Below are 25,410 nucleotides of genomic sequence, written 5' to 3'. Positions count from 1 at the left end.
GACCAAATCAGACCCAGCATAAATTCTGACCTATGTATTCTCCTTTCTGCAAGAGGCCTGAAAATTGAGGATCAGAGTGTGGTTTCACGTACAGCTAAATGGAGTTAACAGCAGCTCCCTGATGCAGAAAAGGGGTGAACTTGCTCCTTCTCCTCTCTTCTGCTCCTGGCTGCAATTGCTTGTACTGTTCACCTCTCTACCCCTGTGGAAAATATCTTCTTATTTTATTAGGGTGTTTTATAATTGAATCAGTCTGCAAAGGGGACTCTAAGCAGAAAAACTGATGCAAGATAAATGGAGGAGAGGAAGAGCTAAAGGGAAAGTTGAGGGAGAGATAGAAAAGAGGGGAAGTGGGAGCTCCCCCTGTAGGTGGTAGTGAACTGTTAGGCAAAATCATATCTATGAAACGGTTCTAGAATATGGCTTTGCATTACACTTAGTCTGAAGCACCAACAAGCTGTCATCAGAAAAGAACTATCCTGTCATTATCCCAGCTAGGCAGCTCCTATCAACCTGTGTCGTGCCGGATCTAGCTCATGTGCAGCTGCAGAATGAATTGGACCAATTTAAAAAAGAAAATCGACTTTTCTGTGCCATAGTTTTCAATTTCATTAATAACTTTATTTTGTATGTTTTTTCATTCCCCCAACTCTGATCAGTTGGTTTCATGGTTGTTGGATCTTATAAAAAGGAGGCGAATGGAAATACATTGCTAGGAATTACTGAAATATGGAGAAGGTGGGCCATTCTCTTTAGCAGCTGCATTATATTTAGTGTGGTCTAACATGAAGATGTGCTGTCATTTATTAGCCTTGTCCTTACAGTTTGAAGAAATCTGGATATGAAGAAATTCCCCTCACTTTCCTTCATCTGATTTTATATATGAGGATTAAAAAGGGACTTTCCAGTCCACATGCTTTTAGGAATTTGTCTTCAGGCTTCTGTTGCTTCCTCTTCCTATGAAGAGGACTTGCCAGCTCTGAGTTTGTGAGAAAGCTGGAGTCTTCTCTGTTCCCGAGTGAAGTAGCCGCAGTAATTCTTCTGCTGTTTACAACTAAACATTCTTTTGCAAAGTCTAAGGAACAGTGCGCATGAATTTCCCTAGGGATTGCAGCAGTGATGTAGTGGCATGTGACTGGAAAGGCAGTTCATAAGCAAATGGGGTTATTGACAAAGGGCTGTCCACCCCACAGAGTACACTGGCTTAAATTCCTGAACTGTAGGTGTGATTTTTCCTGCTAAGGGAATTGTAGGTGTGTCTTCAAAAGCAACTGTTCAAACATCTTTCTACCTTTTTCTTCATCAGCTGAACTCCTTTGAGCAGTTGTGCATTAACTACACAAATGAAAAGTTGCAGCAGCTCTTTAACCACACCATGTTCATTCTGGAGCAAGAGGAGTACCAGAGGGAGGGCATAGAGTGGAATTTCATTGACTTTGGCCTGGATCTGCAGCCCTGCATTGACCTCATAGAGAAGCCGGTAAGCTTGTTGCTCTGCCATTGAGCAGCAGGAAATAGCTGCACTAATTTTGCCATTGAAGACATAACCTCTACTTGTAGACTGGAAACTAGCTTTCTAGCTTTTGTAATCCTCTCCTGAAGCTGTGGTACACTTAGAAGCAGAAGTGAACAGTTTCCTCTTTATCTGAAAGTATGTCACCAATAAATCTGTTAGTATCAGTTCTGTAGGAAATACTGCATGAAAATACATCTAGTGAGCCACTTTTTCCTCTCACAAAATTGTCTTCATTTGTGTAGATCTTCCTTAACTAGAAGTGTGATGGGAAGCTGTGAATATCTCTTGCTTTCATTCTGGCCTAATGAAACTTGAAAAATTATGAATTTCATAGTAGACATTGTAAGTACTAGTTTGGGAAATGTTCTGTGACAGTCTTCTGTATTTAGACACCTGAATGTCTGGCAAACAGTGTGATAGTGTTCCTTCTATTAAAAAGATTTTTTTTCCATGTAAACCAACCTAGACAAATGTCATGGAAGAGACCACCTCATAAAAATGTGCAGAATTCAGATGAGGATTTTGAAAAATTATTAACAATTTATTAGTATAGAGCTAGTAGAGCCGATACCAAACAGGTGAATGTAATGGGGATCAGGCTTAGGTATCCTTTTCTTCTCCCTCTAGTCATCTAAAGGTCTTAATTATTGGTGTAATTGTGTATTTAATAATGTTTTGATGTTTCCCTTCTTTAAGGCTGGGCCTCCTGGTATCCTGGCCCTGCTGGATGAAGAGTGCTGGTTCCCAAAAGCAACAGACAAAAGCTTCGTGGAAAAAGTTGTACAAGAACAAGGCACCCACCCTAAATTTCAGAAACCAAAACAGTTGAAAGACAAAGCTGACTTCTGTATCATACATTATGCTGGCAAGGTAAAGAATTCAGAGCTAAAATGTGAACATTGAAATATCTGCTGTATTTCCTAATGCGTAACCACCGCTTTTTAGAAATGACTGCTTACCAAAACATCTGCCTATGGGAAACCAGTGGCAGATTTAACAAAGTTATTCCATTTGTTGTGGACCTTAAAGTGCCTAAGGGGGTTTGTGTGCAAGTTATATATGAATAGTTGAAGACATCAAATGGACACCAATTTAAATTTGTTCTCTATGGCTTGGTGAGATTGGAGGTGCTTTTCAGAAACCTTGCATGAGACTTCATCACCGAAAATGATGATGTGGTTGGCTTCTTGTGTCACTCTGGGTGGTGCAAACTAGCATTACAAATCCATTCTCTTTACTGACAAAACAGAACATGCAGCTGTTCGTTAGGGTTTGAAATTTGTAGGTACGCTTGCTTAGATAGCAAATCCAAGAATGATTAGTGACCTGTTGTTGATTGTGCAACCTCAGTGCTGTTTTCATAGACTTTGCAGGACCTCGTTGCATCTTGTGCTGCAGAAAATCCCTTCCACCCCCCAGTTTCTTGACATGTTTGTCTTCTCCAGGTGGATTATAAAGCAGATGAATGGCTGATGAAGAACATGGATCCACTGAATGATAACATTGCTACTCTTCTCCACCAGTCATCGGATAAGTTTGTGTCTGAGCTGTGGAAAGATGGTATGTAATTAAACTTAATCTCATTGGGGTTTTTCTCTTGTTTTATGTGGAAGAGTTTGTTTGATCATCAAAAGTCTGTGAAGAGCTGTGTTGCTTTTTTCCCTGAAGACTAAGCCACCAAGATGAGCATCATCTGGAGCATCCTTTGCTTAGATCATGGTATTTCATTAAAGGTTCTCTGTAACTCAGGAGAAAGGTTCACTTGCATCAACTTATGCTAAGCTTGCTGCATATATAGCAATTATTTCTCGAAACCAAGAATGCCAGGATAAAATATGAATATACCATTATGTCCCAGCAGCTTGCATAGCTGCAACAGTCAAACTCAAGATCTGAGGTTGAACCTATGTTTTCAGTCCTGCAGCTAGTGTGTTCTTTCCGCAGTGCTGTTCAGTATTTTACTCTTATCTTCTCTGAGTTTATCTGCTTTTGAGCCTTACTGTTGCTGTCACTTTCTGTGGTAGGTTTTCTTTGACGTCTCTGTCTGTTGCAGAGATGCAGAACGTTCAGAGAGCCTATTTCTATCAACACTTTCCTATTCTTCATCTAGAACCAGGTGACTGAGAAACCCAGCTGTCATGTCATGTGTGTAATGCATCCTAGAGCCATGCAAGAAATGCTTCCGTTAACTTCTCTTTGTCCCTCTGTCATACCTGCTTGTCTTTCTTGTTCATTTCCTCTGCTTTGTGCTAGTAGCTCCTCATGGACTTTAAAACAAAAGCAAAACTCACCTTGCAAGTGGATACAAATAAACTATGGACATACATGCTAAAGGTTGCTCTGACAGCTAAAAGCAAATCCCTGTCAGCTGTTTGAACATAGAGCTAGTAAGGCTGTATTTCTTGAAAGATTTGGAAGGAGGATTTCTGTGACTGGGTTTAAACTGAAATCCAGTTTAACTTTTATTCTAGTATTGGGATTTGACTTCAGCTGCTGATCATTTAAAAGAAAGTTTGGCAAAGGAACTTGTACTGCATGAAAAATGGCTGTCAGCAAGTTGTGTCTAATAAGGCCTTTGCTGTGTGAGGCTCTTTTTGGACTTGAAATGTCAGCTGAACCACAGCTTATAAATTCTTATTTATTGTTCTTAGCTGAATCTTCTGTTGCAAGTGACTGTCCTCTTTGCTATCTTGATGTACATTGCAGGGCTCAAGATTTTTAAGAGGATTGTTCCAGCTGTAATCTGGGACACTCTTCTGTGGATTTCCCTGTGATGTCACCTAGTAACATAACTTTCTTTTTCTGGTAGGACAACCTTGACCCTATTCTAACAGCTGCTCTAGAATTGAGCAGTTCTAAACTAATACTAGCTATAAATCAGAGCATCCTTTCTTGTTTCTTCTTTCGTAGGGGTTTCTCTTAGCAGTTTTTTTTTAATCAGAAGCCAGTTGAGCACAAGTTGATATATTTTCTGAAGTCAAGATTGGGAGCATGAGTGTAGGCATCAGCCAACCAGTAAAGATAAAGTGAAGTAGTAGCTTGAAGACCCTTAATAAAAATGTACTGGGAGTGTGAAAACTTACAGTGCTACAGCTGGTTTTGGTTGGTTGGATGTATTTTTATCTCTGTGTAGAAGAGCAATGTGAAAAAGTAATGATTTAGTTTCTTCTTGCTTCTGCTACTCTCAGATCTAACTGGCTTCTATTGAAAAAAAGATCTGAGGAGTCCATCCGTCAAGGTGATAGCTTCATCAGTGCTTGGATGTCACTGTGGCATAATGGAGAAACTGTTGGGCAGGGAGTTCTGACTTTCTCCTAGTGGTGGTGTTTATGTCTCTGTCATAGACTACTTGTACTCTGAAAATAACTCAAACAGTGTTATCTTGAGGTTTGGTTTGTGTCATGCCTTTTACCATGTTTGCTCAGTTTACAAGTAGATTCGCTTTTTCTGATCACCGGTGATGGCAGCTCTGCCTATAATGCAAGAGTGAAGCTGGGCTTTTTCTCTACCTGTGGCCTCTTCTGGGTCAGAGTTAACTAGCTATAGACTCTAGTTAACAGACTCTGCTGGGCTAACAGCTAGAACTCTTGGTTTGTTGTTTTTCATTGTAACCTGAGCAAGAAGAAGCATTTGAAATTCATTCCTAGACTGCTCTTCCAGAGCTGCCATCCAGAGCATCAGTAGAATACGTTTGGGAGTAAGTCTGACTCCATCACTCATACTTCCTGTAGTGAGCTGTTGCTTTTTTCCCCTTCCTGCTCCTATCCCTGCACAAATTCTGTACAGGAGTCAACATCTGTGTAGAGATGAAGCAAAAAGGATCCTGCAGCTCCTCTCATTTATCCTGTTCTACCCAGATGTTCTATGTATGTTCCAATGCTGCTTTTGTTTGTGGCAGAATTTTAATGCTCCCTCTTGTGCTCTCTCTAGTTGACCGTATCGTTGGGCTGGATCAGGTAGCTGGTATGTCAGATACAGCACTGCCAGGGGCCTTTAAAACCAGGAAGGGTATGTTCCGAACAGTGGGACAGCTCTATAAGGAGCAGCTTGCTAAACTGATGGCTACCTTGAGGAACACCAACCCTAACTTCGTCCGTTGCATTATCCCCAACCATGAAAAAAAGGTAAAGACATTTTCAACAGTAACTTCCTGGGGTATGTGGCTGGGTTTTGCTATCTTTTGCCTGGTTTTGAAAGAGATCTTAAAAAGGTCTTGTTTCCTCAGTATCTCTCTTTAAGGTCATCCTAAATAACTGTATACTTCCCCAAATTTTGGAGACTGATCTTTTGGTTCTTTTTAAACTGGCATAGAAGTTTTCAATCGCTTCTAACTGGAAAAGAGAGAACTGGCTGCTTTACGAAAAAGAGGAAGAGGTAAAGGGTAAACCCCTTTTGTAGAAGCTTTGTGGTATTAATGAAATATACCTTTTTGTTACTAGGCTGGAAAACTAGATCCCCACTTGGTCCTCGACCAGCTTCGCTGTAATGGAGTGCTGGAGGGAATCCGTATTTGTCGTCAAGGTTTCCCCAACAGAATTGTGTTCCAGGAATTCAGACAAAGGTAAGGCCTAGAAAAGAATCTGAAGCAGTCTTTACCTTTGCAGACTGCAAAAATGGAAGTATTTTACTGCAGCTAGATTGCCACTGTTTTCAAAGGCAACACATCTGTCCCTTGGTATTTCCTGGCACAAATACTTCCAAAACCACCTTTGACTTCTCTAGTAAGCATGTAGTTAAGGTGAGGCATAGAGGGAGCCCATCCAAGACTGCTGCTTCATACCCTGTTATCTAGAGACACAATTTTTTTCTTCTAACAAGACTATAAGTTGTCAAATTCATAGTGGCTGAGGAATGCTTTACTGATTCTTATTTTTGTTGTTGGTTTCAAATATACTTGTGTGACTAGTCTAATATTTTCTCCTTTTCAGATATGAAATCCTAACTCCAAATGCAATTCCGAAAGGATTCATGGATGGAAAGCAGGCTTGTGTGCTGATGGTAAGACACCCCAGAAACTCTACTTGAATAGAATAAATTTTGTGGGCATGGTTTGGAAATCAGAGCTGTGCATGTTAAAAATACATCTTGTACTTGCAGACCAAAATTCCAAAGCTAAATGTTTGGCCTGAGAGAGGGAGGGTGCAAAAAGCTTTCTCTTGGCTTCACAAATAGAGGCTTTTGACTAGCATGGAGTTCAATAGTCCTAGGCAAAGAGAATCTTTCTGTTTCCACAGATGCATACACTTTTGAGTTGCCAGCAGTATTCAAAATGCATAGAAGCATTAAAGTTGCCAGCAGTATTCAAAATGCATAGAAGCATTAATGTTATCTTTAGCATATGGTTAAAGTATGAGCTTCAGCAAACTTTTTGTAATGGTCTGCTGATGACAAATGCTTTCGGTGAAGGTTCCAATTAATTTATTCAGAATTGCCTGCTTCAGAGGGAAAGCTTTGGCTCTGTAGCTTGAAGACTAGGGGAGATTGAATTGAATTTGGCTGTAAGGGCTTGCCTTTTCTCTGTCTTAAAGGGGTATACCTTATTCCCCTTAACTAGTGTAAGTGTTGACAGCAAATACTTTAAAGCATGAGGAAGTCAGTTGGAGTGCCTTTTTCTGATACAGATTAGGAGTGGGAAGAAATAAATAGGAAGGATCAACTTACGTGTTTCCTTTCGGAAAGGAAGAGGGCTCTTGGGACTAGGCATATGTTTCTCACAGCATCCTTATAGTTCTGGGTACTCGATGTGGTGTTATATTAAACAATGCTTTCTATCATATTTTCTCTCTGGCTATCTCCATTTCATGCTGTGCTTGGCTGAGCTCCAACTCCTCTAACTGGGACAGAACTGTATTGGAAACTACTAACTTTGGTTGGCCTGGGTGTTCATTGTAGGGAAGGGGTATCTTAAAGCCATGAGACACAAATATGTTTTGTCATGTTTCGTATGAAGCAGTCTTTGCAGGACATGAATTCTTCTCTCTGTAACTTTAGATCAAAGCATTGGAGCTGGATTCCAACCTCTACCGAATTGGACAGAGTAAAGTGTTCTTCAGAGCTGGAGTCCTTGCTCATCTTGAAGAAGAGAGAGACCTGAAGATCACAGATGTCATTATTGGCTTCCAAGCATGCTGCCGAGGCTACTTGGCCAGAAAGTAAGGACCATATTTTGTAAAGAACATACATAAATGTATATAAACATATGTACATAAAGTACACATATAAACGTATATATTTCTCCCACTCAGGTACAAGTTTTTCTTCAAAAGAATCTGTCTAGAAATTATATTTTTATTTGTCAGAAAAGCCATGATTTATTTCTTGTGTATAAGAGATGATGGTGTTTTAGGGCTTTCTGATCTCTCCAATGCTGGACTTCTGGCACCTGCAGGAAACTCCATGTGCTGCTATCCCCCATACTACCAGCACAGTAAAGTCTATTCCTTTCTACAGGAATACTATACAGCAGGCAAAGGTTTTGACAGAAGTGCTGCAAACTGCAAATGTGAAAATTAAAAGGTCTTAGTACATTACTGATCCAGGAGGTGTAGGATTTCTCTTAAGATATTAGGTAGGACTGCAAATGGTATGGTTCTAAAAGCAAAAATAGTATCTGTCAGATTGGCAGAATGCACCTCTGTTTCAAATCTCCCTTTTTTGAAGTGAAAATAGTGAGGCTTTTCAGATTAGACATTGGGGAAAAACTTTATTAAAGAGGAAATTGGATAAAGGAAAGGATAACCACTCTTAATAGAGCAGAAAAAAGTTGATAGAGGAAGTTCACTGGAGATTTTGCTCCTTTTTTGTAGGAGGGAGCCTTCTAAAGTAAAAATGTAGAGGCATCTAAGAAAGGGCTTGGTGGAGAATGTTGCGTGCTGCTATGGGTTCCTTTGTCTGACCTCCACTTACTTTGCAGAGCCTTTGCCAAGCGCCAGCAGCAATTGACAGCCATGAAAGTGCTTCAGAGAAACTGTGCTGCCTATTTGAAGCTGCGGAACTGGCAATGGTGGAGGTTATTCACCAAGGTAATATTTTTCCCTTTGCGATTTTGAGAGTTTGGTTTCAATTTCAGCTTCTCGGGTTGAACCAGAGCACCAGAAAACACTTTTCTACAGTTGGGCTGGCTTGCAACTACACCTTAATTCATTTAGGCAGAGAATATCGTAGCATATTTTATATCTCTGCAGTATGCCTGCATAAACCAAGTGCAAGGCTATATCCAAATAACACTGAGGAAAAGCAGAAGTCACCTTTTGATGCTTTATGCCTAAAAAGAGTAAGAGGATCACTTGCTTTGGTGGTTTAGCACTTCAAAAAGTCACTTTCTACATGGCTAGTCAATTTAGCTAGACAAAACCTGATAATACAGGGATGGCTTGCCATCTGTTTCTCTGTCGTAAGAGCAAAATAAAAGCACTGAGGTCTGATCTTGCTGTTAGACTTATATATGATTTACCTTTATAAAGACAATGAATACATGAAGACATGGTCTCTTTTCTAAATGTATGGGATTTCTTGCTTTTTAGCCATAAGACTTTGCAGCTAAGTGAGAGTTGAGAGCAGAGTTTAAACTTTTCTTCTATTTCCTATGAAATGACTTCTAAGGGAACACCACTTGCACCCATTTCTATCTGGACATTGATTTGTTGACCACTGCCCTCTGGATGCAACCATCCAGCCAATTCCTCATCCACTGAACAGTCCATCCATTAAATCCATATCTCTCCGATTTAGAGAGAAGGATGTTGTGGAGGACTGTATCAAAGGCCTTAGAGAAGTCTAGATAGGTGACATTGACGTACCTGTGAATTTCCCCACTCTATGGCAACTTTTTTATTCTCCTGCAATTACTGCTTAGCTCCTGAGGGGCTGGAATTTGCCTATCCCTTTCCTGATGCATCCCATCCTGGAGGAAAAGTTGGGCAGGCAGAAAGTGTGTTGTTGGCAGAATATATGACACTTTTTACATAACTTGTTTTATTTGGTGCTTATCAAGTACAAGAGTGTTTCTTCATGTTTTTCTTGTTCCTTGTACATGTCTCATTCCTTTGGTTTCCCTTTCAGGTGAAGCCCCTTCTGCAAGTAAGCAGACAGGAAGAGGAGATGATGGCCAAGGAAGAAGAACTAATAAAGGTCAAGGAGAAGCAGCTGGCTGCAGAAAATAGACTGAGTGAGATGGAGACCTTCCAGGCCCAGGTGAGTTTGCAAATCTCATGTGTAAAAGTCATTCTCTCTACCTGGCCAACTGCTTGAGAGCACCTCTTGCTTTATTGGTCTGATGGACAAGCTGCAGGATTCCTGCTTGTTGAAATGTGTGACTTGGCTGCCATCTTGTTCAACTTCCTTTGCCCTTCTTCCCAGCTCAGTTCCTCTAGCAGGTCATTTTGTACAGTGACCATTATCTGCTCTTCTGTGGCCATTGTGTGAAGTCTCCTTTGGCTGGGTATTATAGCAAGCTGGTTGAATTCAATCTCACCGTTAATGGAATCCTTTTTGTTTGGAACACAGAAGGTGGCAGCAGGATTGTTTTTCTGTAGGGCTGGTAATTAATTGTGTTACTTTTGCAGGGGAAGACTAGACAATCTCCTTTTCTCAAATAGTTATGGTCTTGAGAAATTTATTAAGGCTAATGTAATACATGGTTGCAGTGCATGGTTTGTGAAGGAGAACAAACACTTAAAAGCTGTGTTTTGCTATTTAGTTTTTGATTAGCAGCAGGAGACTGCTGCAATGATTAAGACCAACTGTGGAACGCAGGAGCACATAACACAGATTGCTAAGTGCTTTGGTAAATTGGAGCTTGTCTTATTTCTGGCTTTGTGTCTGATGTAGCTAATGGCAGAGAAGATGCAGCTGCAGGAACAGTTGCAAGCAGAAACTGAACTCTGTGCCGAAGCTGAGGAGATAAGAGCCCGCCTGACAGCCAAGAAACAAGAACTGGAGGAGATATGTCATGACCTGGAAGCAAGAGTGGAGGAAGAGGAAGAACGGTGTCAACATCTGCAGGCTGAAAAAAAGAAAATGCAACAGAATATCCAGGTAATGCCTTAGGAATGCTGACACTTGTCAGTAAAGAGTCTAGTAAAGGTCAGAGCTGTTCTGTTGACTCAGCTTGGAGGGAAACAGGAGAGAGAGAACAAAAAGTAAAGCATAGAAAAATCTATCTGTGGAAATAGATATAGAATGTAGTGATTCTGGTGCTGAGCCTGAGGCGTTCAGTCAGGCTGTACTGCAGCTCATTGGAATGAGCTGTTCCATTCTTGAAGATGAAGCTGGTGGCCGCTTGTCAAATAATTAGACAAGTAAGCTTAAACAAGGTGGTTTAGAATGGTGCGTTCTTCTTTGCAAAATATTGTTGTTCTGCTAGAAAAGTTTGCTAGGATGCAGTATGTTGCATCAAGTCACGACAGATGTTACTTCTGGAAAGTACTAATAATACCTTGAGGAAGGGTCGAGAAACCTTCAAAGTTCTAGTATTGCTGCTGTGCTGTTATACTGGCTGGTGAGCAGCACTGACAGATGCCTTGCTTTTCTGTGGGTGTTGTGAAGGAACTAGAGGAACAGCTTGAAGAAGAGGAAAGTGCAAGGCAGAAGTTGCAGCTAGAAAAAGTGACCACAGAGGCCAAATTGAAGAAACTGGAAGAAGATGTGATGGTTCTGGAAGATCATAATGTCAAATTGGCTAAGGTAAGATTCCTGCAGCCTCTTACACAGGCTGAAGACGCACGGGTGTTTCCCGTGGAGCCATCCACCAAAGGCTGACCTTTCCCATGTTGTGGGGGAACTTTCAAATTAGTTCAATCTTGCCTGACAACTCTGACCTGAAATTAGCTGCCTGCCTGTATTCTTTACAAGTCAGTACTGTATGATATTTAAATAGCCTTGACTAAATAATGGTCCATGAGCAAACGTTTTCTGATACGTTGTTATGCCAAACAGTATGAAGTTATTACATAAACGGACTTCCCTTTCAGATTTGAAAAGGCTATCAAATACAATCTTTAAGTAGCCATTTATTTAAATACTATTTGTAATCCTGAAAGGATTTCTTTTGTTCCAAGTTCCTTACAGCAGTAGCAGGCACTCATGACATTGACATCTTTAAGCACAGTCAATTCTGGAAAAATGTCCTCTAATTCCAGCAAGTGCTTTGACACTGCCTTCTCAATTCTGCAGGAAAAGAAACTGTTGGAAGACAGGATGTCTGAATTTACAACGAACCTGACAGAGGAAGAGGAGAAATCTAAGAGTTTAGCCAAGCTCAAGAATAAGCATGAGGCCATGATCACAGACCTTGAAGGTGGCTTTGGTTTTGTTTAGGGTTTTTTGGGGGGGGATGTTTTTTGTTTGGGTGGGTTTTTAAGGCAGATTCTGCAAAGGACTTGCCTGTTTACTTCTTAGCTTTAGGTGGTTTCTTGTTAAAATTTGTTGAACTTGATTTTGATTTCTAGAGTTTTAGTCCTCCCCAGTTTCTGAGGGGTTAAAAGTTGCTCTGTAGTATGTATGGTATTGATTGGTTTGGTAGAGCCGTTCAGTGAATGGCTGAAGGTTATGTGCCTTGTCAGCTGAGCCCTTGATCTAAATAAAAATCCTCTCTAAAGCAGCAGGCCAATGGAGAAGAGAGGCTGGTTCTCTTTCTTTTCCTGCTGTGGAAGTGTAACCACTTTTCTACTTCCAGCAGCAGCATCAATCTGTCAGGGTTAGTGCTGTTTCTGATACCCAGTTTGCACAAGTTCTTCAGAGTTGAAGCTAGAGGTACTTCATCTGGAGACTGCCCAGGTTAACGCAGCAGGAGCCAGCCTGTTTAGTTTCTGTAAAGGGAGAGCAGACCTTGTGTTCAGTGTCACTTAATGAGTGCTTATGCCTGTGTGGTGTGGGTGTTGGGAGAGACTGGCATTGTGCTGGCATTGTTTAGTATAGAGAAAGGGGGGAAGAGGGTTTGGCTGTAAGATGAGGGGAAGGGAAATCATGCTGATATGTTTTGAGGGCAAAATATGGGGGCAGTTGCATGTGTAGGTCCTGACAGAATAATGCACTCTGGCTGCAGTTGGGGCAGTTGTATTATTAGGAAAGAAACTGTTGCTTAAATAGCTTTATTTTCTCTGCTCATACAACGTTCTTTGAGTATGTATTGTCCGTGTAACTTAATGTGTCCCCATCTTCCTCAGAACGTCTGCGACGTGAAGAAAAGCAGAGGCAAGAATTGGAAAAGACTCGTCGAAAGCTTGAAGGGGACTCCAGTGATCTGCATGACCAGATTGCTGAGCTGCAGGCTCAGATTGCAGAACTCAAAATGCAGCTGGCCAAGAAGGAAGAGGAGCTGCAGGCAGCCTTAGCTAGGTGAGAACCTGACCTGCAGGGTTCAGGGACCACCATGTTGGGAAGTATTTCTTGTCTTGTCTCCCTTTGGAATAGGGACTAAACGGAACGTGTGGTGGTTGTATTTCAGCCTGTGGATTGTTAGGATCCATGTTCTCAGCATCAGAGTTCTTTGGCTGCTGCTCACTGCCACGTTCTCTGTACAGAGCAAGGCTATGAATTCAATGTTTCATTGGAGCTGTAAGATTTCAGAGGGCGTTAAAAAGTAGTGGCAACAGACTGTCTCACTGGTAGTTGCTATATTCAGTAAAGTGTCCGGTTTCCAATGTAAAACGGTGCTTTCTCTTCTGCTTTCTTCTGTTGTTAGTCTCTCTGTGTCCCCTTCTTTAAGGTAAGTAATTGTGCTCTCTCAGGTATTGGGAAATAGAACTTAGAATCTGTAGTGATACATGGATCAAAGTTTGAATGTAATACTGTAGAGGTGGCCCGTGGCAGCTTTTTTTATTGATTATTCTTGGTAGGACAGGTGACTCTAATCTACGTACAGTTTAAATCTGGCTCTGACCAGAACCCTATGTTGAACACAGGGTGGAAGAAGAGGCGGCTCAGAAGAACATGGCCCTGAAAAAGATCAGGGAACTTGAATCCCAGATCACTGAGCTGCAGGAAGATCTGGAGTCAGAGAGAGCATTCAGGAATAAAGCTGAAAAACAGAAGCGGGATCTGGGAGAAGAGCTGGAAGCATTGAAAACAGAGCTAGAAGACACGCTAGATTCTACAGCTGCTCAGCAAGAGCTCAGGTAACTCCAAGATGTAGCTGTTGTCTTTATTTTTTACTTTTTTAATAAATGCTGGATCATCCAGTCTCTTACCAAAGCAAGTCTTTGCCTTTATTGGAGTAGTCTGGTTAGCAGGCTCAGTGGCTATAGAAGGAGGTAGTGTGCAAACTGTACTCAAGACTGCATTTACCTCACCTGATGTAAGAATGTTAATTTGCTCCCTAACCACAGTGTTAGCGATAGCCCTGAAACTTTCATTCTTTCAGGCTATTACTACTTAGGCTGAAAGTAATGCTGCCAGCTTCTGCTTAAGAGCAGTGCAGTGCTAAGCTCCAATTTGAAAAGTGTCTTTGTAGCTTGTAGGGCTAAACAGATGTTGGCATTTTTCTGTATTAGACATGCTTTTGGTGGATATACACATCTGTTTGGTTCTCTCACAAATGGAATCTGTGAATTTTGTAGGTCAAAGAGAGAACAAGAAGTAACGGTTTTGAAGAAGACCCTTGAAGATGAGGCAAAGACACATGAGGCTCAAATCCAAGAGATGAGGCAGAAACATTCACAAGCTGTTGAAGAGCTGGCAGAGCAGTTAGAACAAACCAGACGGGTATGTGGAACCCAAAGCAGTGAGTCTCCCTAAAGGACAGCTGCTCTATGACCATGTCTTAAAGCTGCAGAAGAACATGAAGTGTTTGTGATACTAGGCATCTGATACATGTGCTCTTCTTCCCTTGGTAGATCATTTTTCACTATGAAGCTGTTTTGAATAGTTGCATTCATTCTTTGTTCCCATCAGGCACGTTATACTGCATAGCCAAGACGTTCTTTTCACAGCGTGCGCTTGTTGACTTGTACAACCTTTAATTTGGAATCTGATGGTGCAAGAGTATCTCCTGTGTTATCTTCTCTGCTTGTTAGATTGTCTCCTGCTTATCAGAGACAGGCTGCTCGAACTGTTTTTTCTGAGTAAGCAGTGTACAACTTAGCTGCTAAACATGCAACATTAGCTTGCTTGTTGCGGGGGAAAGGTACTTGGTGGAAGGATCCTGCCATGTCTAAAGTCTGAGGGGTTTCACTGTGGTTTTTTTACCTCTTCAGGTGAAAGCAAATCTTGAAAAAGCAAAACAGGCCCTGGAAAGCGAGAGGACTGAACTGGCCAATGAGGTGAAGGCCCTTCTGCAGGGCAAAGGGGATGCTGAGCACAAGCGGAAAAAAGTAGATGCTCAGTTCCAAGAGCTGCAGGTGAAATTCACAGAAGGTGAAAGAGTGAAGACTGAACTGGTGGAGAGGGTTAACAAATTGCAGGTGAGTGGCATGGGTTTTCCTTAGCTTCTGATTGAGCCCAGGGCTAGAGTGAAAACATCCCCGTAGCTAGTTCAAAAATCTTGTTTCCTCCTGAGGATAAAGTTCCTACAAAAAAGCAAATCCATAGTTTGCTTCCAAAGTGCTATGCAAGCTACTGAACTTATTGCCAGGGCAGGACTTTTGAATTGATGTTCCTTACCAGCCCTGAGAAGCTGAAGTAACTAGTTGCCATTTGAGTTTTGTAAGCCGTAAAGTGTCAGCATGTCTGCTCCCCTTCAGCATGCAGCGGTTCGTACAGTACAGCTGTGCAAACATTCGGCTGCTTGTGGACCTAGGGTGGCATAAACAGGCAGGCAATTGTGTAACTCATTTGGAAGACAGCTTCTTGAAGCTTTGTAACGCAGTTGATGGTGATGAGGTGTGGCTAAAGGGTGATGTGGAAATTTAGGGTTTCTCCTCCTTTCTTCAAGCGAACAACAAATTGCTTTGAGTCACACGGAGCATTGTCTTCTGCCTTTTCGTTTTTGGAGGGTTGTCATTAAAAGTTGAGCGTTGCCGGTGTGTGTGCTATCTTTTAGAATGTGCAAATGTAATTTTGAGACTCTAGATATAGTCCTGAAGCAGATAGTATAAAATAGAAGAGAGTTAGTTTAATAAAAGCTTTTAGAATTCCTGCCAGGCTGTCTAAAATCTCATATAGGCCTTAAAAAACCCAAACCAACCAGAACCAGAAGGCTTTCGCAACAGAGGGGATCCCACATAAAAATCTCATTTCAGCTTCTCATACTTCAGCCCTGGGAGTTTGGAAATGATGCGTTCATTTCCCTGAGAGATTATATGCATGCCTTACTGTTATGAGGTGCCTGAGTTTTCAATTCTGGGTCCTGTAGCTGCTCACTTGTTCCTGGCTTTGTTTTTGCAGACGTATTCACTAACTGATACTCTGATCTCTCCTTCAGGTCGAGTTGGACAATGTCACAGGTCTCTTGAACCAGTCTGACAGCAAATCAGCCAAATTAGCAAAGGACTTCTCTGCTTTGGAATCACAACTTCAGGATACACAGGTGAGAGCTTTGGAAACCAAGGCATCTCTGTGTGGTACAGCCAAGTGTCTGTTACAAATCCTGAAAGTAAGATGATGTTGGTGCCCGAAGTAGGTAAATGACCACTGTCTTACAAACCTACTAAGGTTGGTTTTAACCATGCTAAATCACTTTAGCCTGTTGTCCGTTTCTTTGATACCTGAATATGAGAAAGTCATGTAGCAGAATACAGTCATGCTACTGTTGGGAAGGGTTTGAACGCTTTGTGTGCTTGAAAGAAAGGACTGTGGGTGGCTTGCGAGGTGAAGTAATATACTATAATCATTAGAGTGTACGAGAGAGTAGGACCCTTCTGAATATTTTGTTTCTGCATGGAATCACTGGAAGACAATTATTTAAATTCTCTGTTAGGTTGTGCTATCTGTGAAATAAGTTGCATACTTAACTTCAAAAGTACTGGAGAGAGTGGATGAGTATTCTGAGCCTTTAAGGCCAAGGAGCGGTGCTAAATCCACTGGGGTGTTTGCTTTATAGGAGCTGCTGCAAGAGGAGACTCGCCTAAAACTGAGCCTCAGCACTAAGCTGAAGCAAATGGAGGATGAGAAGAACAGTTTCAAAGAGCAACTGGAAGAAGAAGAGGAAGCAAAGAGAAACCTGGAGAAACAGATCACTGTGCTTCAGCAACAGGTACAGAGCCTGCATCCCATAAACCAGTTACTTTTAAGAGAAAGCATAGGTGCAAGTCTGTCTTTAGGGAAGTAAAATCTAAATGGAGAATCAACTTTAAGTAACAGAACCTTTCCTGGGAAAAGGTGATCCTTCTGATTTGGGCAAGAGAGGAAATGAAGAGGTCTCTGATGATAATCATATGAACTGCTTGTAGATTTGTATCCAGGAATTCCTTTAGGAATTCAGTCATGTATTATTTGAGGGAGGAGTAGGACCTTCAGAATTGAGCAGGCTCAACTTCTGGTGCCAGTAAACTACATACAGTGTTGTCTGTGGTGTGGCTTCACGTGCAATCCTTTCTGGCTTTTAGGCAATAGATGCAAAGAAGAAGATGGATGATGGTCTGGGCTGCCTTGAGTCAGCAGAGGAAGCCAGGAAGAAGCTTCAGAAGGACTTGGAGGGCTTGAGCCAGCGTTATGAGGAGAAGACAGCTGCGTATGACAAGCTGGAAAAAACAAAGACCCGCCTGCAGCAAGAGCTGGATGACCTCGCTGTGGACCTGGATCATCAGCGGCAGATCGTTTCCAACCTAGAGAAGAAGCAGAAGAAGTTTGATCAGGTATAACTTCAGTCGCTTCAGTAGGTGCATCTTATTGACAGCTCTGCTTTAAGAATACCTAGCAATGCTGCTTGGAGAATGTGTATTTATTTCTAAACTCAGGCATAGCATATAGAGCAGAGAAATAAACTTTCATAGAAGTAAATTAATTCTGTTGCATGCATAGGAAGCTTAGTGATGCTTTTTTTCCTAAAGGCATAACATTTATATCAAGACCAAGATCAAGTTTAAAGCATTGTTTGCAGATCATTGAAAGGAAATTGGAAATAACAGGTTCGAGGCCTAGGGAATCAGAAGTTTGTTCATTTGGGTTCAGCACAGTTACAAAAGGTGGGATGGCATGCTTCATTCTTGGAAGCTGGTTCCTACTTTCTGTGGCAGAGCACTGTTAAGACACTAACAAAAAGATGCATGTTTACCTTGTTAGAAAATTGTCAGTAATTTCTCAGAATACTGATACTGTGCTCTTGTAGCTATTGGCAGAGGAGAAGAGCATCTCTGCCAAGTATGCAGAAGAACGGGACCGTGCTGAGGCAGAAGCCCGTGAGAAGGAGACTAAGGCCCTCTCCCTGGCCAGAGCCCTGGAAGAGGCCATAGAGCAGAAAGCTGAGCTGGAAAGAATCAATAAGCAGTTCCGTGTAGAGATGGAAGACCTGATGAGTTCAAAGGATGATGTTGGGAAAAGTGTAAGTATGAAGTTAAAATGTCTGGCCAGGAAATATCACACAGGTGATACTGTTGGTTTAGTACTGCAAAAAGCTTATGTTAGTGTTAACACAGATGAATGTAGTAGAGAATACTGGACATATTGTGAGTTTGTGAATGCTATGTTTGTATTGCATTAGTAAGTGTGAAAGATGGATTGCGAGAACCTGGAAATGACCCAAAGTAGTGGAAAACTGAGGTAGTGGGAAACTGAAAATTAACAGCTGTTAATTAATTGTTGTGGCAGAGATGAAGATATGATAAGAGTCTGATATGTAAAATACAGAGATTAGCCAGGTAATGGAAGACAGTAAACCCAGTATTTCGAAACAAAAAAAATGTTCTGATAAGCAGGAAGGAAAACAAACAAACAAACACAAGAATCAGAGGCTAAAAGGTATTTTCTTGAATTCTGTCAGAACCAGAAGTCTCCAGCAGTAGGAGACTGCAGTAGATGTAAGTCTGCAGTAGGTCAGGACTGGGCTAACAAATGCTTTTCTTTTTCTCCCCACCACACATACATGACCAGAACTAATAGGTAATTGTGGTTCAGACTGGCAGCTTGCAGGTAGGCAAGCAGATGGCTTTGATGGGTATCTTTGCCCTACTACAGGGGACAGATGCAGCGTACCTATATCCTGTCTTACCTGAATGGCTGTTCTTAGCCTTTTTTGCTCTTAGGATAGGTGAAATTGTCTGACTCTTTGAGGAAACCTCATGTGTGATACTGTGCTGTAGGTCCATGAGCTGGAGAAGGCAAAGCGAGCCCTGGAGCAGCAGGTGGAGGAGATGAAGACACAGCTGGAAGAGCTGGAAGATGAACTGCAGGCCACAGAGGATGCCAAACTGCGGCTAGAAGTGAACCAACAGGCCATGAAGGCACAGTTTGACCGGGACCTCCAGGGACGTGATGAACAGAATGAAGAGAAGAAGAAACAGCTGATTAGACAAGTAAGAATTGCTCTGTAAATCCTGAAAGTGTTCCATACGCAAAGACACTTGTGACCAAAGATGGTGAGACAGTGTCAAACATCAGATTCTTGTTAATGGTAACTGTCCAGGCAGCACTGCAGAGCTGTGAGACACTTCACCCCTTGCGTGCATGATTGTTCAAACAGCCTTTGTCTATCAAAGGAACCCGTGTGGCTTTATTAGTGAGGAATGTGAGCCCCATCCCCCTGCCAGGAAGAATGAAAATGAGTCCCATGCTTGCACTTATGTACAGTTTGAAAGGGGGATATGAAAAGTGGCTGTTGGGAAATCAAGGAGCTGAAATGCTGATGCCTGTATTTCTTTCTGCAGGTGCGGGAGATGGAGGTGGAATTGGAAGATGAACGGAAACAGCGCTCCATTGCTGTGGCTGCCAGGAAGAAGCTAGAGATGGACCTGAAGGATTTGGAAAGCCATATAGACACTGCTAACAAGAATCGTGAAGAAGCCATCAAGCAGCTCCGCAAACTGCAGGTGAGATGCTGCAACTGTCTTAGCTGTCAGCGTAGAACACTTAGCCAGGGAAATGGGATACAAGATTTCACTCATGAGAACCATGCATCAGTGGCACAGAGCAGCAGAACCTTGTAGCAATTTACAGTGAAAGATTTATTGGCGTTTCAAATATCCTTCTAACCCTGATCTGCCTGTTTAATTCCCTGGGAGACAAGCTATTGGGAAAGTCCACTCTAGTGCTTGCCTCGTGTCAGTGTTTTTGGAAAGGATTATGGAGCTGCAAAGCTAGAGGGACCTAAATATCACTTAGACCTTTTCCTGCCCCACCACAGTTCTCTTTTATGCTTTTGTAATTCCTGCAGACATTTGTCTGATCTGTTCTTAGGAAAAATTACACATCTGCCCTAGACCATCCATTCTATTGCTTCACTAGAAAGCTTCCCGTACCCTCCCTTTCCCTCTCTCTATATCTGACAATTATATTTTTTTCCCTTGCAATTTAAGCAGTTGTTTGCTTCCATTACTACTTCTCCTTGTTACTTGTGAAATGGGAAAAGGATCATTCCTTTTGTTTTTACAGCAACCTCTTGGTAGCTGAAGATTAATGAATCCCTGTTTCCGTTTTCCTTCCGTGTTTCCCGTAAGACAAACAAACCCATTTTGTTAATGTGGATGCCCTGAAATTCGTCCTTTTTTGCTCTCCCTTTTTCAGGCACAAATGAAGGATTACATGCGGGAACTGGAGGACACACGTACTTCCAGAGAAGAGATCTTGGCCCAGGCCAAAGAAAATGAGAAGAAGTTGAAGAGCATGGAGGCAGAGATGATCCAATTGCAGGAGGTAATGGAATAATGCATGCAAGTCAAGGGTTTGTTCGTTTTCTTTGGCCAAGAACTAAGCGTAGCAGTCTAAGCTTGAGTGGTTATTTCCTTTCTTCTGTGCTTTTTGCTCTGCTCAAATATGAGGTCTGCTTCAAAATGCAGAATTTGGCCCTCTCGTGACAGCTGTGATAGGAGTGTGCAAAACAAAGGAAGCTGTGGGGTGGGTGTGGAGCGGACCATGTCTTATAATTAAGTCTGGATCTAGCTAGAGACCATACCACCCATTACCAATAACTACTTTTTCCTATGCTGCATTAATTGGTAGCTTCCCATTGGATCACTGACCGTCTCGTTTTCATTCCAGGAGCTTGCAGCTGCTGAGCGTGCCAAGCGCCAGGCCCAGCAAGAAAGGGATGAGCTGGCTGATGAGATTGCCAACAACAGTGGTAAAGGGTGAGTAATGTTCCCTGTTTTAAGGGTGGAGGAGCTGGTTTGGGAGAATACTTTGCAGGCTGCTATTTTTATATAGTCTGCAGCATGCACTGTATCCCCTCTGCTCTCAAAAGACTGAGCTTATTTAAAGAAATGAGAAATGGTGATTTTCTCCAAGGCATTAATGCCACTAACACTGCTTTAATGATTCTGTGTCCTATAGAGCACTGGCCATGGAGGAAAAGAGGCGCTTGGAAGCCCGGATAGCTCAGCTGGAGGAGGAGTTGGAAGAAGAACAGGGCAACACAGAGATAATCAATGACCGGCTCAAGAAGGCAAATCTTCAGGTACCTATCCAGGCTGTGTGTGCCAATAGGGATTCTCTAGTCTGTGTAAATTGTCACACTGCACTCTGAGTAATGCCAGCTGCCGCTCTGTGTACAGTACAGGCCTACAGAAGTCCCTGGATGTGAGCAAGATGAAACACCTGAATACCAACAGTACAGAAGATAGGGGGGGCAGTCAGAGCTGATGTTAGTTCACTTGTTTTGAACACTTAAATCACTGGGTAGCTGGAACAATATCTCTCAAGTTTATTTAAAAACAACCCTAAGCAAAACCACCACCAACAAAACCCCATTAACCAACCAAAAACCCCCAAAACAACCCCCACAAAAATACCCCAAACCTCCTAGTCCCTTTTTCTGTATTAAGGGATTAAGAGCAAGATGATCTGTAACATTCTGCTGCTCCAACTTGGCACGCTGAACAATGCCACAATGTGCTTGGGAGATGACTTTTCTGCCAGTTCTATGCTGCTTCTGATGGACTAACCATATGGAATTTGTTAGGCTGCTATAGAAACCATGATCATAATCTGCCTGTTCTCTGCCATATTTTGTCTGCCCAACTTTGAGAGTTGAGCTTGTTGTTTTCTCAGCGTTCCAGAGCCAAGGAGCTAGGCTGATGGTTTCCCAAACGGCTTGTTCGCTCTGGTGGATGAGAGCATAGTTCTCTAGTTGGTTGACTGCCAGCCAGAACCCTCCCTGGCTTGGAAGTGGACTGAGTTCTTGCCCTTTCCCCTTTGAAAGTCAGTATTTTTAAGCTGCTGCTTTGTAGTGGGAGTAGACAGACAGCAAATAAATGATAAACTAGTAAAGCACATGTATTGGATCTACTTGCCTCAGGATATTTGTAATTCACTACAACTGATAATTGCTGTGTTAAGTGCCAAACCATGGCCTTTGCTACTGAGACCATTGCATGTGATTGGCAAATTTAGCCCTAAGAGGAGGCTGATAAACCTGTTATTCAAGGAATTGCTTTGAAAATCTGGGTAAACTAAGATATTTGGAGAAGTGCCCTGCCTACAGCCACCTCCCTCTCCATCGTAGTTATTCCAGGTATTCAGCTCACCCTGAGGGTCCTTTTTCTTTGCATGTCAGCATGTGTCTGGGAAGTAAATCAGCCTTTCAGGCTGGAGCGCTCGATGTGCTCAGTGCTGCTTCTCTCTGCAGATCGATCAGATGAACGCCGACCTGAATGCTGAGCGTAGCAACGCACAGAAGAATGAGAACGCTCGCCAGCAGATGGAGCGCCAGAACAAGGAGCTTAAGCTTAAACTGCAGGAGATGGAGAGTGCGGTCAAGTCCAAGTACAAGGCTTCCATCACGGCCTTGGAAGCAAAGATAGCACAGCTGGAAGAGCAGTTGGACATGGAGACAAAGTATGTCCTAGTAGAAACTCTGTTTTAAATTCTGATTTGTCTGAGTGAAGGCTTTATTCCAGGTATACTGGGTAGTACAGAAGTAAGATCTTGGCAAACTTTCCTTGTTTTTCACTATAGAGACTTCTAGCTTCTTCCAGATTTAACCACTCCTAAAACTGCACCGGTGATACACTTGCTGCCCCTCTGTAGCTTCACAAAGCATCACATCTGTGTGGCATCAGTGCCTTTTTGTTATTTCTGGGAAACACAGCCTCCCATCCCCTTTTCCTCTAAGTTATGAGGACTTTTACCATCTTCCTTGTTTCTAACTTGCTGGAGTCATGCCATCTCGTTGGGGACAAGGGGAGATGAGTTTTATATCTGAGTATCACTGTGTTTCTGTGTAGGGAGCGCCAGGCTGCCAGCAAGCAAGTGCGCCGTGCCGAGAAGAAGTTGAAAGACATCTTGCTGCAGGTGGATGATGAGAGGCGCAATGCTGAGCAGTTCAAAGATCAGGTGTGTACAGTTACCTGCAGCACTGGTGTGTCCTTTGGTGGGAGGATTCCCCTCCTATGGCCAAGGCATCATCTGCATTAAGAGGGCTCTAGCATTAACTTTCCTATGGATTTCTCTTCTTTTTCCTCACTGTGGTAATTACAAGATGACACAGATGAAAACACTTTTAAGGAAAAGCTCGGAGCTGTCAAGTCTTAAGCAGCTCCTTTCAGAAAGGAAAGAGGGGGCTTTGGAAACTGCTTTTTGCTGCTCTCGCTACTGTGCCGCAGCTCTGGGGAAACACTGATTTGTATTTCTTCTTTCCCCACACACGCCCAGGCGGACAAGGCAAACATGCGCTTGAAGCAGCTGAAACGCCAGCTTGAGGAAGCAGAAGAGGAGGCCCAGCGAGCCAATGCATCCCGTAGGAAGCTCCAGCGTGAGCTGGAGGATGCCACTGAAACAGCTGATGCAATGAATAGAGAAGTGAGCTCCCTGAAGAGCAAACTCAGGTGAGCTGTAACTGCTCACTGCAAACAGCGTGGCTTTGCGGAGCCTGCCCTGTGTGGTGAGCTCAGTGGAACCTCACCTTGCTGATGTGCTGTCTGTGCTTCCCTAGGCGCGGGGACCTGCCGTTTGTCGTGACACGTCGAATTGTCAGGAAGGGTACAGGAGAGTGCTCCGATGAGGAAGTGGACGGCAAGGCAGAGGCTGGTGATGCCAAAGCTACTGAATAAGTCTTCCCATTTGACCCAGGTTACACGTGATGGGGTGACCCATCCACCCTCCCCTCTTCCATTGGACTTTCAGCAAACCCTGTCCTCCTAAATTGGCTGGGGATCTGCAAAGCAAGCCCAGCTCTGTGTATAAGGAGCCTTGAGGTATCTGTGTTCCTCATTCCCTCCTCTTTCCAGTTTCCTAATCCTCTTGTATTTAATGCCAAAGAGTTGGGTCTCTGAAATCTGACCAGCAGTTTGGCCACCACAAAGGCCTGTAGAACTGTCCGTGCCATGTCTGCTGGTGAATCCGTACACAGTTTGGAGGGAGTGGGATTAGGGAAAGATTATTTTTGCTGTAAATCTCCTTTTGTCTTCAATTCTAGCTGCAGGGAAGCTCCTTCCTGTATTCTTTCCCCTCCCTCTTTGTTTGCTTTCGGCAATCATGTTCAGTGACCTCAGACTTCTGCCTCTTTTGTTCTGCCCACCCACGTGGTTTGGGAGCAGTTTCAGGAAAAACGGTGTGCTTTGGCCATGGCAACTTGCCCTTTCTTCTTTCACACGTTTCCAGGGAGGGGTGAAGAGGGAAGCTCCTCTCGGGACCAGTTATTTGGAGGACTTGCCAAAGTTGTCTTTTTTTTCTCTTTTTTCCTCTCATTTTTACTGTCTGGACAGATCTCTGAAGTGCAATGATGTCCTGTTAGTGTCTCTGCCTCTGAGCGGTTCCATCGAGGGTAGCGTGGACCAGTAGTTAATGACAGGCTGGGGAAGCAGAACGATGTCCTTGGGCTTGTCTGAGAATCTCTGGGGGACCAAATATATTTAATGGTAATAGACAGAATCTGGGGGAATTTAATAGGGTAGTGGGCAGAGGGTGGGGATGAGGGGAGGAAAATCCCTCTTTTAGTGACATGTCCAAGCCTCTCGCACCTGCTCTGTAACCAGGGGGTGGGATTAGTTATTGTACACCGTTGACTAAGAGTATATTAAAAACCCTTTAATCTGCACAGATATATGTAAGGCCTTTGTATCTCTTGTAATAAGTAATTAAGAAAAAAAAAATAAAGGTCTTTATCACTGCCTTTCTCTTGGGACCATGGTTATATATAGATAGTCTTTACTTTTCTACACTGTACACTGGTTGCTGGATTTACCTGTATTCTTAACCATATTGTATATGCTGCGTTTAGACCTACTTATGAGCGAAGTAAGAATAATTCCATACTGTATGCCTGAAGTGCTCTCAATGCAAGAGCCTCGTGTCTTGCTGTCACAAGAAGAATTTTAGATTTTTTTTGTTTTTATATAATAAAAGTGCCTTAGCATGTGCCTCAGCTGCGTGTCACCACTACAGTCAGTAATGGTTTACTGGTGCTCCACTGATGTTACCAATAAAGATTATCTATGTGCTGCAGTCCGTGTGTGTTGCTGTTCCCTCCCTCGGGGCAGATAAGGCCATAGAATCACACACTGGTTTGGGTTGGAAAGGACCTTAGGATCATCTAGTTCTAATGCAGCATCAGAGCATCAGCCTGTCCTGTCGGCAGCGCTGAAATGGGGTGTCGAGGTACCCTGGGCTATCAGCGGGGCAGCACCAGGGGGTTTGGAGGGTGATAATGTACCTTGTTTGTGTGCTTTTAGGGAGTTGCCTGCTCAAACACGAGGTTGTGAGCTGAGCTAGTTCTGTTCTGGGCCTGAAGGTGGTATTTCTGACTAATGGGGACTAACAACTGAGCAAACAAACTCTGCTTTTCTTTGATTTCCACTCTCTGGAGTCACTGGAAGCTTGGGTCAGTGGAGGAGGTGACAGATGTGTCTAGAATTCAGCTCCGAGGCTGC

At 42.8% G+C, this 25,410-nt stretch overlaps 1 protein-coding gene across 2 annotated transcripts in view; it reads left to right on the top strand.

Annotated features, from left to right (window-relative positions):
• MYH9 (myosin heavy chain 9) overlaps positions 1–24,985 on the top strand; it is a 72,574-nt gene extending 47,589 nt beyond the window's left edge. Inside the window, exons 12-40 of one of the 2 annotated variants that reach the window (XM_030478523.1) lie at positions 1,307–1,480; positions 2,213–2,386; positions 2,962–3,076; positions 5,447–5,640; positions 5,956–6,077; positions 6,445–6,514; positions 7,508–7,668; positions 8,430–8,538; positions 9,578–9,709; positions 10,346–10,552; positions 11,063–11,200; positions 11,690–11,813; positions 12,682–12,853; positions 13,420–13,632; positions 14,074–14,218; positions 14,710–14,916; positions 15,876–15,980; positions 16,494–16,646; positions 16,999–17,247; positions 17,721–17,933; positions 18,691–18,903; positions 19,255–19,416; positions 20,111–20,239; positions 20,585–20,673; positions 20,876–20,999; positions 22,170–22,378; positions 22,768–22,876; positions 23,195–23,367; positions 23,475–24,985. In XM_030478523.1, coding sequence (XP_030334383.1) covers positions 1,307–1,480; positions 2,213–2,386; positions 2,962–3,076; positions 5,447–5,640; positions 5,956–6,077; positions 6,445–6,514; positions 7,508–7,668; positions 8,430–8,538; positions 9,578–9,709; positions 10,346–10,552; positions 11,063–11,200; positions 11,690–11,813; positions 12,682–12,853; positions 13,420–13,632; positions 14,074–14,218; positions 14,710–14,916; positions 15,876–15,980; positions 16,494–16,646; positions 16,999–17,247; positions 17,721–17,933; positions 18,691–18,903; positions 19,255–19,416; positions 20,111–20,239; positions 20,585–20,673; positions 20,876–20,999; positions 22,170–22,378; positions 22,768–22,876; positions 23,195–23,367; positions 23,475–23,592 — 4,503 coding nt within the window. In that variant the 3' untranslated portion in view covers positions 23,593–24,985. The remainder of the gene's footprint in view (positions 1–1,306; positions 1,481–2,212; positions 2,387–2,961; positions 3,077–5,446; positions 5,641–5,955; positions 6,078–6,444; positions 6,515–7,507; positions 7,669–8,429; positions 8,539–9,577; positions 9,710–10,345; positions 10,553–11,062; positions 11,201–11,689; positions 11,814–12,681; positions 12,854–13,419; positions 13,633–14,073; positions 14,219–14,709; positions 14,917–15,875; positions 15,981–16,493; positions 16,647–16,998; positions 17,248–17,720; positions 17,934–18,690; positions 18,904–19,254; positions 19,417–20,110; positions 20,240–20,584; positions 20,674–20,875; positions 21,000–22,169; positions 22,379–22,767; positions 22,877–23,194; positions 23,368–23,474) is intronic. The other variant, XM_030478522.1, reaches the window with a different exon arrangement.
• Positions 24,986–25,410: the final 425 nt, after the last annotated feature.

Source organism: Strigops habroptila, chromosome 3 (assembly GCF_004027225.2).
Source record: "Strigops habroptila isolate Jane chromosome 3, bStrHab1.2.pri, whole genome shotgun sequence".
NCBI classification, from domain to species: Eukaryota; Metazoa; Chordata; class Aves; order Psittaciformes; family Psittacidae; genus Strigops; species Strigops habroptila.
The sequence above is the reverse complement of the archived record's forward strand: the minus strand, read 5'-3'. Positions and strand labels throughout refer to the sequence as shown.